The sequence below is a fragment of the Pygocentrus nattereri genome, chromosome 4, assembly GCF_015220715.1.
Source record: "Pygocentrus nattereri isolate fPygNat1 chromosome 4, fPygNat1.pri, whole genome shotgun sequence".
In the NCBI taxonomy this organism is placed as follows: Eukaryota; Metazoa; Chordata; class Actinopteri; order Characiformes; family Serrasalmidae; genus Pygocentrus; species Pygocentrus nattereri.
The window spans coordinates 18,266,213-18,286,099 of NC_051214.1; the positions used below are offsets into that span (position 1 = coordinate 18,266,213).

The 19,887-nt window shown below is 40.2% G+C and overlaps 1 protein-coding gene across 1 annotated transcript in view; it reads right to left on the reverse strand.

The window, feature by feature from the left end:
* The window catches only part of ehd3 (EH-domain containing 3), a 50,660-nt gene extending 31,265 nt beyond the window's left edge, over window positions 1-19,395 (reverse strand). The window contains exons 1-3 of the mRNA XM_017701047.2: window positions 18,637-19,395; window positions 11,190-11,366; window positions 6,214-6,311 (exon numbers count right to left, since the gene is read on the reverse strand). Coding sequence (XP_017556536.1) covers window positions 6,214-6,311; window positions 11,190-11,366; window positions 18,637-18,863 — 502 coding nt within the window. The 5' untranslated portion in view covers window positions 18,864-19,395. The remainder of the gene's footprint in view (window positions 1-6,213; window positions 6,312-11,189; window positions 11,367-18,636) is intronic.
* Window positions 19,396-19,887: the final 492 nt, after the last annotated feature.

A 19,887-nucleotide genomic window follows, 5' to 3' on the forward strand; every position in this document is an offset into this window, starting at 1 on the left:
ACCACCATTGAGCTTCATGCTGTACAAAGCTGTGCAAACCTCACCTGCATGAACTGACCCTCCTGCTGCTGCTGCATAAACTCAGACTGTCTAATTAACCATTTCTCCACCTGTTTCTCCCTGTTTTGTATTCTAATATTTTACACTAATGCTGTTTGCTGTCCAGTGTGGTCCAGAGGAGGACAGGCTCCCCTTTTGAGTCTTGGTTCCTCTCAGTTTATACAAATAATCTTTGACTTGACTTTTATACAGCGGCGTCTTAAAGAAGGTAAAGGTACCAATTCACTTTTCTGCTGGACGTGCATCCAGGGAATGCTGGCGTGGCTCAATGGCTGAGCAAACAGATGATAGGACACTCTTGCCAGCTCATACATGCTTACTAAGGTAGCTTTTGCTGGCTGTTAGCTTTGTCATGCTTTGCTTTGTCTAAATTGAAGAGAGAGGGTGGAAAAATACATCTGCCATTTATTGGCCATTGGAAAGTTATTTACAGCACATACGTTGCACATGTATATTGTGAGCCCACAAGAGCAGGATTAACCTACTTAAAGCTCCAAGGAACCTAAATCTGTGTTTGCTTTTTAAGTTATAGGAGTGAAGAGTGGAAGGCCCAGTCACATTTCTTCTTTTTAGCATTACCCCTTGTTTCAAGTATCACCCTAACCCCTTGGAACTGAGTTAACCGGCACAACTTCAGTGATAGGAGAGAAGGGTAAAGTTCAGCTCCTCACTGCTGGGCTTTAGTTACATTTAGGGATCCTACACCTTCAAAGAGGGGGCAATTATTTATTATCACCCACCCACCCCCAAATTCTTCAGTGGTATGAAGCTGAAGTCCGATATTCACCAGATTCTTGTTGGAATTTTCCCGTGCCACCTTAAATGGTACAGCAGTTACATTCTGGTACTTCAGGCGTTCGAACTGCTGGACTATTTAAGGTGGAAAGGGAAAGTTAGCTAGCTTAGTACACTTAGTACAGCTTTTTCCCCCATTACTGGTCACTGAATATGGATATAAACAAAAATACCAAACTAGTAAAGACATCTCATCCAGCAGCTCTGGCTCAGTGGGCTGCACCTTCTCCACTCAGCATGGGTGGAGAGTTCCTAGTCTGATCCTGGGATGGGCATAAGGAATGTACCATGTTCTAATATCTAATATCCTCTAAGCAGGGCAACTGTAAGTTGTTCCATTCCAACAGCACAATAGGGGAAAAATAATGCATTAGTGGGTCAATAGCACTGGTTTAATCCAGCAAGCACTGACAGGCCGAGGCTTAGTAGGAACCAACACCCAATCACACTCAAACAAAAGAGGCTGGACACACTCTCTCACACACAAACCTGCATCTGCAAAGCAAACTTCTCTCTTAGCTGGCAAAGTTTTTGCCAGCACACGTCTGATTTCACAACATTTTGGATCTCAAGTATGTAAGACTCGCAATTTGACCCAATACATTACACCACACTCTGCCCTGACCACAGAGATCAATGGCAACCGGCCACACTGCTAAAGCAAAGTCCATTTGGCTTGGAGTGAACACTCTTGGCTGAACGTCTCATGTGACGAGTAAAGACATTTCACAGTGCACAGCGGCATGAATGGATCTTCACCGTGCTAAAAGCCACCCTCACGCTCTACTGTGAACGAGGCATATCCTGACCATGTATGAGAAGAACTAGAGAAAAGGGTGAGCCAAGAAACAAAAGCCTAAATCTGCCACAATTATTACACAACTGTCTGATCACAATTATTACACAACTGTCTGATCACAATTATTACACAACTGGCTGATCACAATCATTTAAGATGACTGGAGATATTTTTCCACAGTTGTTAACTTTCACAATCATATGCTTTACATTAATTCAACAAACAGAATATGAATTGGGTGTGCTTTTGTCAGGTGGGTTAAGGCAAGTGAACCCCGATTCCAAAATACTTGGAATGCTGGGTAAAATGTAAATAAAAACTGAATGCAATCCTTTCAAATCTCATAGATCCATATTATATTCACAGTAGAACACAGAACACATATCAGATGTTCAATGAGACATTTTACCATTTCATGAAAAACATGAATTCATTTAGAATTTCCATCTGATATGTGTTCAAACATGTGTTCAAATTCAAACTGTAAAAAAATCTCAGTTTCTGTCTACTAACACGTAATATTAGCTGAAAGTTTAGAATCTGCATTATTGCCAGAATATCTCTGCCTGATTTAATGCTCTACAAGTGAGAGGTTAATTATTACAACAAGCTTTTCTTATTGCAGGCTAGTAACTACAGGGAGATTCACTGGAAAGAGACCCTGAATATTTTGGAATAACTCTCTCTGGGATGAAGCAATGTGAACCGAGGATAGGGAGCTTCGAACAAGCCAGGATGCCCCTGCGCCGGAGTGATGAGGGAGACGCCGGACAGCTGTCATGATGTTTAACATCTGTTTGCAGCTTCGGGGTGCAGACCCCCCCATACCCCTTCATGTGTCCAGCAGAAATCACTTCCAGCATTGCATGTTATGCAATCGATCACACAGGGGAAGGTATGTAGTGGATTTTTTTGGTTCAGATCGTGTCGTCCTAACGGGAGGTACAGCAGAACGTTCAGGACCTCTTTCGAGTGAATCTCCCTGTGTAACTCCTATGTACTACAACCCTTTCATGTATAGATACAGCGGAGTGAGAGTCACAACAACAAACAGCACAATGGCTGCTAATCTCTGCTGTCTTTCTTGTTAAAGTCCGTCATTCCTGTCATGCTGTAGGAATGACAGAACAGGACTGACAGTGTGAGCTTCTCATGCAAAACACCTGAGATTTTCAAGTTGCTCCTGTGCTGAAGTGGCAAAACATCTGTTTTTACAGTCAAATTTTACTGCTTTTATTTAAAGGCACAAGCTGTCTCTGTCTCTCTGTCTGCGCCTGTCTCTCTCCCTCTCTCTGTCACTCCTTCTCTCGATTCCCTGAGGTATTTGGACTTTGTTTGTTACTCTTGGCACAGATAGGGGACGAGTGAGTCATGATGAAATGCTCTTCTCTTTGCCAATAGCTACATAACATGGAGGTGTCGTTTAGGTTTACATAGTAGATAAGTCCCACATTTTCCACCTGCTTATCAATAAATCAGAGATATTACACTTAAAGAAAACACGTGTGGTCACAGGCTGATGTTGTAGCTTTATGGAACTCATGCTTTTAATGAGACTTAGAACGTGAGTGGATCTAATCCCTGGGCTGCTCAGTTCAGCTGGTGCAGCAGGGCCTAAAGGAAAGTGCTGACGCCGGCCAGCCAGCGCGATTACTCTGGGCTGCCCCTATTCTAATGGACTTTGCTGAATGAGGGATGAAGTAACCATGCGCTAAACAAACATGATCTTGTGGGCATGTTGATGGGGCGGTGTGACCACTGTTCAGTGATCTGCATTACAGGAACATGACTTTATGGAAGCTCTGGGCTGATATCAACCAATCGCTTACTTGCTTTGTTTTAGTTATTTTCTGCATTTTTAAAAGAACTCGCTGTTAGAACAAAACCATGTACCTGCATGAAGGTAACTTCACAGGAGAACAAAAAAATACCTTGACATCGACTGGATGATAAACATGATATAAAGATGATAAACATCTCCAGCTCCATAAGTTGGTGATAAGCCTCTGATGAGTAGATCACATGAACCTGAGAATTGACTTAACATGTTTCTATGAAAGGAATAAGGTTTAAAAATGGTGAATTTCCCAAATTTGCTTCAATTTGGCAGTGATTTAAGAGAAATGCAGAATTTTAAATATGTCTTCATTTTAATTGGCTCTTTTTACACAATTTTGATGAATAAAAGCCAAAGGTACTACTACCACCACCAGCAGCAACAACAACAACAACAGAAGCAAATATTTTTCTTCTGGTAATTTTTAGACATTTCCTAAATCTTGAGATATATTAGGAGATATTAAGTCATCTTTTGTTAATGCCATAAAGTATATTGTCGCTGTCCAAAGAAAACCGTGTATCTCCATTTTTTTCGATGTTTATTTTTCTACATCACTTCAACACACCGGCTGCCCTTTATGTTGTGTGAAACTTTCATGATAGGACCGATAGAAATGCTTCAAAATCTCTTCGAATAAAACCTTTTTTACATTACACATTATGCAAATGAACATGGCCACCTCACTGCGTTTAGCCAATCAGGCAATCGAAGGCTGGTCATAGTCATGAATGACAAACATAACTTTCAGCTTATTTGCTTTTCTTCAAATCCATGTATTTTTAAGGTTTTCTACCGAACGACTGACAGTGAAGATTTGGAGGGATGACTTTCAATTGGATGGAGTTGATTTGAGTGGGAAGGCATAATTTTAATCATATGGAGCTCATAAGTTACTTGCTAAGGTGACTAGTTTACTAGTGTGATTTCTAGCTTGTGTGGACGACTTTAGAATAAAACATTAAAAATCAGAATATACAAACGAGTATATTTTAGTCTTACTGTAAGCTTCCTTGCAACAGCAAACAGTGTATCAGACCATTAACTGCTCCAGATATATAGTTAGATATATATAGTTCAACATGATTCCTTCATTCACAAACGTGAATGAAGTTGCTCTTCAAAACCTCATGTGAATTTTTCTTACTATCATCACAATAAAACATCACAATATTGAGATTTTTCCATGTGGATTCAAAACAGATGCCTTCTTTCTCCAGCAGGCAAAGGAAATGCTTCTTTCCAAAACTCTCTCTCTTCTGCTTAGTCAAACTCTCAAAACTAGAAGAATGCTGGCACCAAAGATGACTGGGACCTTAAAAATGGCTGAATGAAATGACAAAATACAGCACACCCATACCAATTAAGTACACTGTACTGCTGCTGTCAGAACAATACTGTTTATTATAATCTATTACTTGCACAGAACAATACCGTTTACTGTTTAAATCTGTTACTTGATGCACTTTATGAACAGCTACTCTACATATTTGCACATACGCACGTGTAACTAATTTTATTTCAACTTTGCACATACTGTACATTTTTTACTTTTACTTTCTACTACTGTTTTTAGAGATATTCTTATATTTTCTTTTTTTTATTCTCTTAAGATTATATTTGGTGAATGGACGAACAGCAAAGTAAGAATTTCAGTGTACAGTGCAACTGCCTGTTCTGCTGTGCACATGACAATAAAACTCTTGAATCTTGAATTAGCCCAAATCTATCACGTTAAAAAATCATCATAAAGACACAGCATAAATACTGTGTAAATTTGTGATTGTATTGCTGCATATTACATACCACGCAATATATTAACACACATTTTGGTGGATTACTAAACTAACATGACTGAAGATTGACCTGCACTTTTGTGACCAAAATAACTATTTTTGTTGGATTACATGAACAGCTTGATTCATAGAAGGCACACAGTGTACAGTGCACACTGAGAATGGTTAAAGGGCAACGTTGCATATCACTGTTGACGGAACAAAACCTTGTATCTCCAAAATGGCAACTTTACAGGAGAAGGAAAAAACCAACTGTACTTCTAGTGTAAGTCAACGGATCCAGGAGTTTTTTCCAAGTAATTTTGGGCTGTTTTTTTTTTATCCATTTGTCATGGAATTTACATACAGTGTAAAAAGCTACAGGCACTTTCAAGTAATGTCAAAGAACGAAAAATGTCAAAAAATTTGAGGTTTTGTTTTGACAGCAATGATATGGTAGTATTGCAAAGGCAAATATTGCAATCAGGATTAAAGGAACACTCCAGCCTAAGTAAAAAAAAAAACAAAAAAAAAACGGACCATTGCCACATCTGTTGTCAACATCGCCTCCTACAACAGCAAAGCTTTAGACTCTACAGTGAAATTTTCTGGTTTAAACCTCCTGGTGATGTATACTGTGGGAGGATCTTGGGACAAATACTTGAGGCCTGTTTAAAATGTCTTCCCCCCCACCTCCTCGCTTGCTAGGATCTAAGCCAATGCTGCTAGGAAGCCACCATAAGCACCATATGCATGTAATGTGAGGGAACACTGATGGGCTAAAACACAAAAATGAAATAAAACCATTATTTAACCCTATAACTAACCCTAATATACTAACCCTATTACATGACATGAAAAAATCACTGATGAAATGCTAGTTTTAGGTCAGTATGTCCTTTAAACGATATGTTTTTTGTGTGTGTGTGTGTGTGTGTGTGTGTTACCTCTGCTGATCCTCTGTTTCTCTCCAGACAGGATCCCTGGGGTGTCAATCACACTGATGCTCTCCAGAACAGGGTTGGGCAGCTGAGCACACACAAACCTACAGGGCAAACACACACATTGCATCATTACATACATTTCAATAGATTAGATACAAAGGCAGACAGTAAACATGACGTAAGATGTCAGAAATTCTATTTCAGTTTCAATGCAGGATTAGAGAATAAATAAATTTTACATCTTTATGATGGGAAAAATATTGGAAGCAGACTTTCACAGCAAAAGAAGGAAAGTGGGGTTGAGTAGTTTACAGTGTCAGAACTAAACCTGGTTGAATACGCAACACAGAGTGAATCCCTGCAGGACACTGGTTAGACAAACTTAACAATAACAGCTGATTAATCTTCCCTTGGCTGGTTCTCACCTGCTAGACATAGAACAGCTTGAAAGCTATAAGATTCTGCTGAGCACTGAATTTTTTGTGCACATGATGTCTGCACATTCGTACTTTATACTTTTTATTCCTTGTTGCACCGTGTTGGACCTGGGGGAACGTAATTTCACTCCACTGTGTTCTTGTACATAAATGGACTTGACTTGACTTGTATTTCCAACAAATGCAGCGTTTTTTAATTGCTTCATTTCTGGTAATGATTTGTGTTCTCATTATTATGTGGCCACACTGAACCAGGTAAGACTAAAAGCCTGATAAGTATTTCCTGTCACTGCAGACAGATTTGCATGGTTCAAATCTTTGGTTGAATTAATCTCTGTATTGTTTTTTTTTTAACAGAATCAGCCAATGATTGTGGCATAATTAGTACTAAAGAAGCTGAATGAAATCACAACTTACACCACATACAACCCCTGATTAGCACTGAAAAATGTGGGTGGAATCTATGCCAGTCTTACACAAAACGACTTCAACTGATGTTACTGTCGCAGACAAATTTCCAATATCGGTACAAAATCATGAGAGTCTTGCTGGAGTTGCGTTTGCGTCATTTTGATCGTTTGGTGTGAGGTGGTCAGGGCGGCTGTCTTAAGTCAGTCTTTTTCTGTTCTGGAAAAACTGACCAAACTGAGCTGAACCTGATATTGGGTCAGTTTTAGGGCTTAGTTTGATTTGGTCAGACTCTGAAGATCAGATGACACGTTTGGCGAATGGTGTTGGGTTCATTTCTGGCTGATTCCAGGTTGTTTAGCTGTTCTTCTGTCACAGCTGCTCAGTGGTGACAACAGTTTGGGAATTTAGCGTAAGGAGCTGGAGAAGAAACTGCCGCCTGGGCAGCGAGTGGGTGGAGCTTGTTACTCTGACGTAGCAACAAGCTGCTGATTAAGGAACTATAATTTGGAGGAAGGAACTGAACATTAAAACACATTAAACACCACATTCACGGCCCAGTTTATTCACTTCTTACTGTATTTATTTAACTGCTGTATTAAAGCAGTAGAACACTCCAGGAGTGTGTTATTGCCAATAACATCACGGCTGTGATGATGTACGGCAAAAAAATCACAGCCATGATGTTATTTTGTGATAACACACTCCCTCACGCCTTCTATTGCTTACATTTTAAGCCTCTGCTCATGCATATAGTGACGGTCCAGGGGCTGACTGGTTGAAGTGTCCTAACTGTGCTGTTATTTCATGATGAGAAATAATCTCAAAAATCTAGCTGCAGTCTTGTAAACAGTGGCAATGCAAGATTTCCAATCTTTGCACATTCACAGTCTGCGATTAAAACCTGTGACACTGTCTTCAGATGTGAGAAGGTGTCAGACTTTAGTCTCTCACAATTCTTTTGAAAGTCTTCTAGTGTATGTTTAGCATAAATGTGGGTTGGAGTATCTTGGAAAGTTCTTTAAGATCCTCCATAAACAACAGCCTCACCTAATAATGGCCACATCACCTCACAGCCATACAGTCATACAGGTCTAGTGATTTATGCTGCACCAAAGGCCTCTTACCCTGAGGTGACTTTTGTTGTAAAACCTGCTTTTAATACAATTTATGCATATAAATTAATGCACTAACAAAATGGAGCTTCTGTTATAGAAGAGCTCAGTGTCTGACCTGCAGCTCTATTGCACTACTTCTACCCAATTTCCCTGCACATAACTTTACATATAACACTGCTTTAGTTACCAAATGTCAGTTATTAGAGACAGAGATAGAGAGAAAAAGCATATCTAGCAGGCAGCACAGCAGTGGCTTGACAGATTAGAGCCCCTCTGTTATGTGCAAATGTCTAGAGAATTAACTATTTTCCAAAAAAGCTCATGAACATGAGTTTTGGTTTGTTTTTATTTTTTTGTCCAGAAAAGGTCAAAAGTTCAAGTTCATCGTGACTGTGTTCAGCCAAACATCTGTCTGCAGCGACGCACGCAGGGAGCCAATGTCATGTTCCCAAGTCCTCCTGCTAGACCGCCTTTTCTGCACAACAAACAACGCCCCATGCCAAGTTCTCAGCCCCTTCAAATAGCTCGACTGCTAAGTGCTGCGAAGCACCACCTGCAAAAATAATCAGCCGCCACAACCTGAGGGACGTTCTTCATGTGGCTGCAGCTCTAGCCTCGAAACAGAAAATGTTTTTGAGGTGAGTTTCCCAGCTATGACAGAGCAGGAAGGCTATTATGACATGAGAGAATGCTCTGAACTCTCCCTGTATCTGTTAGTATGATCTTAGCTTTACAGTGCTGCCTCAGAACAGCTCCTGTTCTGATTACGGGCTGTATGAATGACATCGTTTCCAGTGCCCAATAAGTCAGCACGCTTAACAGCACAGTGCTGGTTACAGAGCGTGCAGGAGGTCATGTGATGTATCCAGATTTGCTGATGGCCAGGAGGAGACCTCCAATCATCCAAGCTAGGAAATTCAATAAGAGGGGATATGTAGAGCTGGAGCAGCAGGTTGTGGAGTCAGAGACTGAGGGCCAGGAGCGCCCTGAGATCAACAGACCCAACAAAGGTTCAGACGTTCCACAGCAGATTGGCTGAACATGTCTCAATATGAACAGTCTGCATTAAAGAAGTCTACAGCTTTTCATCTTATGACATACAAGGGCTACTTTGGTAAAGATGCATCAGCTAAAGCCTTGGGTCACTACATGTCTTTTAAAGTCTGAACAGGTTATAAAAGACTGAGCATCTCACTCTATCACACTGTTTTCTTTGGGTGACTGAAATATTGGGGATCCACACTAAACAATTAAGAACCCAGACTACTCAACCTTCAACTCTCACACTCTTCAGTTAATAGGAGACACAAATAAATAAACGTGGAGCTGCTGCCTCTGTTTCCTCTGCCGTTTGTACTGAAACAGTAAAGAAGCAGCAGGTAAATGTGTTTAAGTGAGGATCACAGATTTAAATGTGACCAGTTTGGTATTTTTTAGAGTTTTAAATGTACATAAACTCAATTGTGCCTTAAACTCAGCTCATTACAAAGCTTCACTCCACACATTTTTCTCTCTTTACTTGCCATATTATTTTCTTTTGTGTTCTCGGTTATCAGTGGCTGTTGCAGGAATCCGTTCAGATGACAAGTCATCGACCAGTTTACATGAGATTTCACTCTGAGTCGGCAGAAAAAAATCAAACCTGTTTGATAAACTCCGACTGGTCTGAAATGCGATTGAGAGACCAAAAATCTTGAGTCAGTGCCGCTCACACACGACTTGACTCCCTCTCCAACTGTTGAGTCTGACTGACCCCAAGATCTGCAGACCAGAGCAGACCAGCTCAGATTCAGTTAGACTGAGATTCAGGGCTAAAATCGGGGTGAAGTCGTAGTGTAACCCCGGCTTAATGAGGCATGAGCAGATAATTGCTGAACCTGCTGCACTCCAAGGACATTTATGAACATCTTCATTTGCTAAATCATAAATTTAATAACAATAATAAACCTGGAGTTTAGATCTTTCAAGTGGTAATGATTATATTTAGGATCAAGAAGAATTATATTTAGCATAATAGCCACAAGAACAGACGCATCTCCTCATTAAATCCCCTCAAGCCCAGATAAGTAGAAAATGATATACAGTAAAGTCAGATTCACCTAATAAAGGTACACAGAATATGAAATTAATACTATGTTAAGCCAAGATAGGAAACCTCAAGATGTTTCCAGAGTTTATCAACCCTCAGGGCTTTGTTGGCTTTAATGATTAATGTGACAGACTATTATTTGATATTATAAACATAGGACACCTGCATATCGCTGCTGTCGGACTAAAACCTCCATTTCCAATCTCCATTTTTCAGTTTTTAGCAATCTGAATGGAATAATTGTCAAAACAAGTAAACCTAAAGAAAGCAGCTGTGCTGATGGAATATATTTTTTGCGTGGAGTAACTTTACACAACAAAATCAAACTGTTTTTTTTTCTCAGTTCTATCATGATCATATCATAATACATCATAAATATCTCATAAACACTATACACATCTCAAGATGTCCAGAAAAACACATTTATGTTGAGACAACTATATAAATAACTCACAAATGCAAATAACAGAAAGAATAAATAAATAATACATAAAATAATAAATAAATAAACCATGCATATCTGTATCCTAAGCACTGCCATTCTTGACACTCCTTGTTTGATGTTATGATGTTATATCACTGCTGTCGGAATGAAACTTCCTGAATGAATCTCCATTTCTGTCGTTTTTCAGTTTTTGACATAGTTTGAAAACACCTGTTGCCTTTTACATTGTGTGTACATTTCATGATGAACGGACAAAAAACAATGGCCTAAAATGACTTGTCAAAAACTCTGGTTCCATTGACTTACATTAAAAGTAAAGTATGTTTTTCCTGCTCCTGTAAAGTTATAATTTTGGCGATACAATGTTTTGTTCCGACAGCAGTGATATGAAGGTCAAATTAAATTATGATAAAATAACTTACAATATAAATCCAGAGACTGTAGTGTTGAAATTTATTTTTAACTTCTAAAAGCATGCTGACCTGTTAAGGAAAGCATTGCCGAATGCGTTGAGCTTCCGAAAAGGCTTCTTAGGATCTACCACCAGAGCGTTCCCTGGTATGAGCCCCTCTATGTCTCCATGCATCACGGCTATGAAGGAGTCCGTGGTGGGCTCTGGACCGATTCTCATGCCAGGGAAGTCCTGCTCCAGGAGGTATCTGTGGAGAGAAAGACACAAGTATGTATCAGTTTTAGTGCTTTTACAAAGAAATGTAAACTAACAATAACATATTTTACATGATCTGTTATTATAATACATTATAATACACTAATTCATTAAATTCATATTCAGGAATTCAATATAGACTTCTTTAATTAACCAGCAAGAGACTCACTTAAAGAGACTGTTGACCTAAAAATGTAAAATGCTAAAATCAGTCTCTGGTAGGTTTTGTTTACATTTTTTTAAATCATTTTTAACTGCAACGCTCTGAAACTTCATAACATTGTAAATCCTAATATACACATTCACCACCTCTACCTCTGGGAAGTCCATCCCTTATAAATGAACTGAATCCAACAGTAGCTTAAGCTCCCATGAAATGCCATTACACATGCAGTGGTGAATGTCTGCCAGCACTGTTCACTGTTCACAACACTGAGCTACTGAGAAGGAGGTGTGAGAGCCATGTGACTATTCACAATTACAACACACAGGTTCAAACGACAAGGTAATTATTACAGGACACTGGGATTCCCATGCACTAACCAAGTCACTCATATGTGTATATACAGCCGTGTGCAGTATCATTAATTTAACTAATTTATCTGGACAGTAAAAACACCATGAGCACTAAGTTAAGTATATATTGAAATGTATTGCTGTGTTTAACTCTGTTCCTTTTTCTCTGGGTATCAACATGAGCTTTTGTTTCTATCAGTATCTGAGCTCAGGACCGCTTTCCTCTCTAACCTACTGGTAACTAGCAAAGACTATTCTCCAACTAGCAAAGACTTTCTCTAGACAGACGAAGCACTTTCTAGAAGTCGCTCTGGACAAGAGTGTCTGCTAAATGCTGTAAATGCAATATTATAATAAATGTAAACAACTACAAAAAAAGTCTTTTTTCAGTTTGAAAGGCCTTGGAGTGGAGAGAGACTCCAAGACTGCAAATGCAGTAGTTCAGTTCCATCACCAGCATGCCAGATTTAACATACATGACTGATTAGTAACACCAGACTGACAAGGTGAGGTTTGAAAACGGTTAAATGAACACAGGCACATACATAAAATCACTATTTACTGCATTAATGTTAACGATATTTGTTACATAAGTGCTTCGTGTGCAAATAAACACTTACTGCACAGATAAACAGATTTTTAAATCCAATTTTCTCAGATGCGTAAAATTGTATAGCTATAGTTTGTAGTCTGCGATGGATTGGTGACCTGTCCAGGGTGTATCCTGCCTTCCGCCCAATGACCGCTGGGATAGGCTCCAGCACCCCCCGCGACCCAGAAGGAGAAGTGGCTTATAAGATGTGTGTGTGTGTGTGTAATGTTATCACTGTCAAAGCCTCCAAAATGATAACATTCCAGAAAAAAGGAAAATAAAAAACAAAGCTGTGATGTAAGATAATGTAACAAGATTTTTTTCCAAGTTATTTTGGAGCAATATATGTATACATACATAGACAGGAAATGTGAAAAGTGCTGAAGTCTTTAAGATAAATAAGTAACGTATTATTATTTATGACACGTCAATGTTCAATGATAGTGAGTCCTATCTGCGAACATTTCAGGGAGCAGACATAAATTTCTCACACACTCACATCGGACACTACGAGAATTCCCTTGAAGTGCTCTGCTCTGACTTTCTCTCTAATGGAGAGAATGGAGTGGTAAGCTGTGCTGTTTTCGAGCTCAATGATCAGCTGGAACCACAGAGGCCTTCACGTCCTTTATGAATAATGCACATGGAGAAAAAGAGCCAGGTGAACACACACGCACACAAACACACACACACACACACACACACACACACACACACACACACACACACACACACACACACACACACACAGCCCTGAGAGCAGACTGAAAGACTGAACACTCTTCACTCTGAGTGCATCAGGTTCAGTGAAATGATTATGTGCCACTGATTCATTTTTTGCCCTCCTAGTTCACTGACAAGGTTTGTACTGTAAATATGTTTGCCATATCTTAATGTAAATAGTCTCAACAGCCGGATCGGAATTCATGCCACCTCGACATTCGTCATAATTTCGTGCTGCTGAGACTCAAACATTTGGGGTGATGTTTCTCTGCAAAGACTAGAAGAGACTCATCCAAACCCCTCCGTGTTTGAAGAGATTTCTAAAGAAATGAACGCGTCCACAGGAGAACGAGGCTGCAGTGTTAAAGAACAGTTAAAAGTGTGAAAGCAAACTTTAAAGAATCCGAGGATGCGAACCGAAGAAGTGACCGCGCCCTTTTTACAGCTCAAACACATTCTGGGTGATGAGCCCAGCTGTCAGTCAGTGAAGCTTCATGATGGCTCCTGTGATGCTGGTGAAGATGAAGCTGATCCTCCGGGAGTGACTGGCGTTCGTTGGCAGTCGTGAGTGTTTACCTCTGGATGAGCAACTGATCTGTTTTGACTGATGTCGCATGCTGATCACATTTAAAAGATCATCTGAACAGACAAACAAAAAACGGGTTTGGTAAGAAAATCAGATTTGGGCAACTTTTACCTGCTGAGTGAACGTAGCCTTAGCTTCCGTGTCGCAGAGTGGACGTAGTGGAGTCACGTAACGACACACGCAGTAGTACGTTTTTAAGGGGAGAGTACATGAACTTAGAGGTTCCGAATGTCGATTACTTTCCGACTAATCGCCCAGCTCTAATTCACATAACAGTTCCTTTAAGCTCTGCTGATGCATTCCTGTCCAAGTTAAATTCTCATTGTAAAAGTGCGAGGCGGTCGAACTCGAAAGGTCTTCAGCAACAAGCCTTCCTCTGACAATCAGAGACAGAATCAAACAGCACTTTTGCAACTGAGTCTCATGAGGCCACGATTTTTCTCTACCACCATCCACATCTTCGACGAGCGAAGGTGTTTCTGATCGTCTTGAGCCTTAACTGTATGAACCGCTGACTCAAGCAACCAAAGAGTTAACATTAGCAGCGAGTGGCAGAGGCGCCGAACAGAAGAACATTCCCTAAAACCGTGACAGCTCACTTCTAATCATCTGTTCATATTCCATGTTCAATATACCCCGATTCCTGATTTCTTGGATGTACTGAATTCCGAATAAACGCAGTGGATTTCTTTGAACTCTCTACATCTACGCTTCATTCAGTTTGCTGCAATCGCCCTAAATCCTTACGTTCTGCAAGCTGTTTGTGGTACTTATCGTTTAAGTTCGCCTCATTTACGTTCCTCTTCATAAATCGAACCCTTGATGCCGCACTCACTGAACATAAATCAATGGCAAGCAACACTGGAACTGCGGAAAGTGGAATAAAAGTTTGAGAAAGGCTGTACAGATGAAAGGCTGACATAGTTGGTAACAAGGACCATTTAACGTTAACCTTTCCTGAACCATGTTGCTTTGTGTAGTTCCAGTGTTGCGCCCGAGAATTTGAGTTGTGAAGGGAAACGTGAATCGGATGCAACGCCGACAGCCATTGAGACTCACAAGAATTCTCAATTAATTACTCGAACATCTTTATTACAAACTAAGATCAGATTAACTGGGTTATTTACAGTTGTTACAGACATCATAGCACAGCCTTGTGAGGTGATGCTGGGGGTGTTTAGCTCAGGGCACGAGTGTGGTTATCTCCTCACTCTGGGCTCGCACTAATGAATGCGGCAGAAATAAGGCATCGTCAGGGGGCGGTAACATTGGTTGACTGATTTGCATACTGTGACGCACCATCGTACTTTGGTACGAAGACAAGTCATCCGCGCCTATAGCAGAGGTGAACCCGATGGGGCGCTGCCGAGGCGGAACTGACCACAATAAAAATGATACAGTCACAGTTTGGAAATATTTACTCACATTTTAAGCAAGGCTGATATATTTTATTATTACAGAGCAACATTTCAGCTGTTAATGGAACATTTCTGTCCCTGCAGTCCATCCCAGTCTTGGTTTGCTGTTTGAGATTCCCTTGAAAACGCGAGTGTAATTGAGAACAGTCATGAAGCTGGAACTCTAACCACTTACACTCTCTTGTTATTTTAGCCAGCACTTACTAAAGCATGAAAAAACATTTTGGACTAATCAACAAGGCTAAATCAATAACACAGGCCAACTGAAATGTCTAAATCAGCCAATGCGCAGAGACTAAATTGAGTCTTCTCCATTTGATCACACTAGCTTTGATGTTTGATGATGTTCTGTGTCTATGGCCTAGTGTCTTTCTTTAGCCAACCGTACATTCTGGAAGCTGGTACTGGCATGTAACCACAGTGAAGCCAAAGTCATGGGGAGTCTCACTTGTAACCTGGTAACACTCTGTGCTTTCCAGCTCTTCGTTCCCACCAGGGGTGACCTGGAGTTTAAATCACTGAGGTTCTGTCACTGGAAGAGCCCACATAGTGATTTAGCAGGGGGTCATGGGGAGGGAGATGCTCTTCTACCAGAGCTGGAAGCTATGGTACAGCTTGCCTTTGCTGATAAAGTTCAATATCAAACTGACTACAGGGCCAAAAGCCATTGCTTAGAGAAGAATTTCACTTTCACAAAAAACTGATACAGAATTCAGGGGCTGAGATGTAAACAGTCATTCCGGGTGGTTTTAATGTGAAATTTTAAGAAAGTTACCGTCTGATTTCTTTACAGTGGTGGTGACAGGAACCAGGGGTGCCAATGTCTACAATGGAAATGTAGGCACTTTATTTGCGATCCAAAATAACCAACAAACCCACAGTTCTTTAGTTTCAATATGAAATGTTAATGTTGAGTATATTTCCTCTATACTTTGTGTACATTTTCTCTATATTTTGTGCATATTTTCTCTGTATTTTGTGCATATTTTCTCTATATCTTGTGTATATTTTCGCTATATTTTCTCTATATTTTGTGCATATTTTCTCTATACCTCGTGTATATTTTCTCTATATTTTGGGTATATTTTCTCTATATTTTGTGCATTTTTCCTCTTTATTTTCTCTATATTTTGTGCATATTTTCCCTATATTTTGTGCATATTTTCTCTATATTTTGTGTATATTTTCTCTGTATTTTGTGTATATTTTCTCTATATTTCCTCTATATTTTGTGTATATTTTATCTATACTTTGTGTATATTTTCTCTACATTTTCTCTATATTTTTTGTGTATTTTTGCTATATTTTGAGTATATTTTCTCTATATTTTGTGTATATTTTTGCTATATTTTCTCTATGTTTTGTGCATATTTTCTCTGTATTTTGTGCATATTTTCTCGATATTTCCTCTTATTTTTTGTGTATATTTTCTCTGTATTTTGTGTATATTTTCTTGATATTTCCTCTATATTTTGAGTATATTTTCTCTATATTTTGTGCATATTTTCTCTATATTTCCTCTATATTTTGTGTATATTTTCTCTATATTTTGTGTATATTTTCTCTGTATTTTGTGCATATTTTCTCTATATTTCCTCTATATTTTGTGTATATTTTCTCTATATTTTGTGTATATTTTCTCTATATTTCCTCTATATTTAATATATTTCAATTGTTTTATTTTACTTTCCTTATTTACCTTCTGCAGAGTGACTATCTAGTGTAAAACATTCGTCTCAGGCATTAAGCTGTGCATTCATAACCATTCTGTGTAATAACTTTCTTTCAGAGGCATTAAACACTTTGGCCGTCTGGTTTCCAGCATCACTACGTAACCAGTTCTGACTCTAAATTTCTCTGGAACACAGAATTTCAATATCAGCCTCCTCAGAATGACCTTGTTTATATCTGAACATCAGAGGAGTTCCTCTTTAAGACAATCCATGCGTGACGCCACAGTATCCGACAGTATCTGACACAGGCTCACCCTATACTTATTCTCACATAATCCGAATCATATAATCTCGCCGTAACGCATCATTATGTTCTCTGCCTCCTTATCATAGGCAGTGCTGCTCATTAGCCTATGTAACACAAACGTGTGTCAGCATGCACTTGTAAGTGGGTGTGGTCGAGCGTGGTCATTCATTTAAGCAAATCAATGATAATGGTTGTGTACCCTGTTTTATCCACTGCTCTTAAAGGGGAATTCCACCCATTTTTCAAAATTTATGTATACATTTTTTTTGTTGCTTTTCTATTCATGTTTACATTGTTAATGCCTCACCATTTGCATGCGTCATATAAACCAATAACTTGTTATTTTACTGTCAATTTATTGTCTTACACCCATTTCTTTTATTCCATTCATTTGTTTTCATATGTTTTATCCTCATCTCTGTTACTCGATACGTCGTTATATTGTAATTCGATTGATTTAACAGTTTATTGGTACTGTCTTATTAAATTTCACTTATGTTCGTTTTTTTTTTACTGTACAACTTCCTGTATTACTCAGCTATGTTGTAAATGAGGGTACATATATATATATATATATATATATATATATATATATATATATAAAATATCGTCTGTGTAGTAGATAGACAGATAGATAGACAAATACTTTATTGATCCCAAAATTTAGCAATCAATTAGTAACAAGTATATAAAGAGTATATAATATAGTATAACAAGTTAGTATAGTAAGAAATTAGCAACAAGTAACAAACCGTAAAAACTAAGTAATTAATAAGTGTAATTACTCGCTTGTTAATTCTCTTCTTGTTATTTCTTTTCTTTTGAGTGCCTTGGTATCACTTTCCTACCGTAGCACTTGTGAGTTTCCTCGCTGAGGGACTAATAAAGGATCATCTCATCTAAATTCAGACATAAGGTCATTCAGACTGGCTTTGATGTGAAATGGTCCAGCCGCAGAGTGAAGGCCCTGTCTTCACAGTGGTGGTTAATGGAACCAGGAGTCCCAACGTCTACAATGCAAATGTAACCATTATATTTACTATTTTATGTGACGCTCATGAGGGTAAATTAATGGTCAGCCTGAAAAAAAAACAAGGAAACTACGGGAGCATTTAAAGGAAAAACAAAGGTTTTCTTTGGGGACTATTTTGCCTTAAAACAGCCCCCATGCACCCCTCCAGCATGAATGAGCTCATTTCATTTTGGACTCGGACTACTATAAACCACTACAAAACAATGTTTCAGACCGCAAAACCACTTAATGTTAGTGACATTCTGTGAGGGAGCTTGGAGAGGCAGGTGGACGTCTGGTTCCCATCACCACCACTGTGAACAGGTTTCACACCAAACTGCCTGCCAGCTGGTTTTGGTGGACAGTGCAGGGTTTTTAACATAAGATGCAGCAAAAAAAAAACAATAAATACATAAATAAAGTGAGGTGACGTACCGTATGAAGCTGGTTTTGCCGGTGGAGTACTGGCCCACCAGGAGAACCATGGGCTTATTGTCGAAGTCGGCATCTTCCAGAGCTGGAGAGTGGAACTCGTGGAATTTGTAGTGCTCTTCCAGAGGTAGCAGCTTGGTTTTGTACAGCTTCTTGAGTCCCTCGCTGACGGTCTGGAACACCTCAGGATCCCTTTTCCTCCTGTCGTCGGTACCCAGCCAGCTGAACATGACGCAGGTCGAGAGCAGACCACCTTATAGCCGGTGCTGGGTTGTGTTGGTGTTGCCCCCTTTGCGAGCAGGCAGAGAGGGAGGGTGAACGGGCTGAATGGCGAGGCGTGGAGCCGATTTCAGGTTCAAAACACTGACATTCTCCACTGACGGGGCTTGAAGGCCGAGCGAGAAACAAGACGCGTTCGGCCGAGTTTAAGCCACATCAACAACCCAACGCAAAACAACCGACCGCAAACGCTATTCGTGTGCGGTGACAACGACCATGGCAGGTCGTGGGAGCCCGAGGCGGCTGTGGAGGAATCCGAGCGGGCGCGCAGCGAGCCGGCCTCGCTGTACTGTCCGCCGTGCGCGGCGTTAACGGCGCACCGAGGAGGAACCGGTAGCGTCTGGTTACAGCGTCCCCGGAGAAAATGGCACAAAGGCGGCGCAGGAGGAGCGACGCGACGTGCGAGTCTAATAAAGCTGCCCGCTTCCCCCGGCGGATTTAAATGAGGGTGCGCTGGAGAAACCCGACACTGGGGGGTGGGGGGGTGGATCTGCCCCACTGCTGGCGAAGCCCCACCCAGAACCAAAGGCGAGAGGAGGCAGTGACGGCAGCGCCATCTTGGCGGCCGCGGCCCACCAAGAGAGCCAAACCTCAACCAGCACCAACAGATTCCCGAGATTTAGCGCCTGAGCTCCGTTTACTCCTGTATGTCAAAGGAAAGTATGTAAAAACACACACTAGTTTACGGAGCCCCGATGATGACATCCTTTATAAATCTAAATTATGCGATGCCACGCATTAAGATCTCGTTCCCACTTGTAAATAAGGCATTACTCCGTAGAGCCCTGATGACATCCTATATAAATTAATAATGTGTGGCCGCACCTTATTAACACATGGGAATGAGATCCCACTAAGTGGCCATGATTTAGTAAGCCGTGATCTCGGTTCCATGGCTTACTAAGTCATGGCCACGCATTAGTAAAGCGTGGGAGCGAGATCCTAGTACTTGGCCATGACTTAGTAAGTGATTTC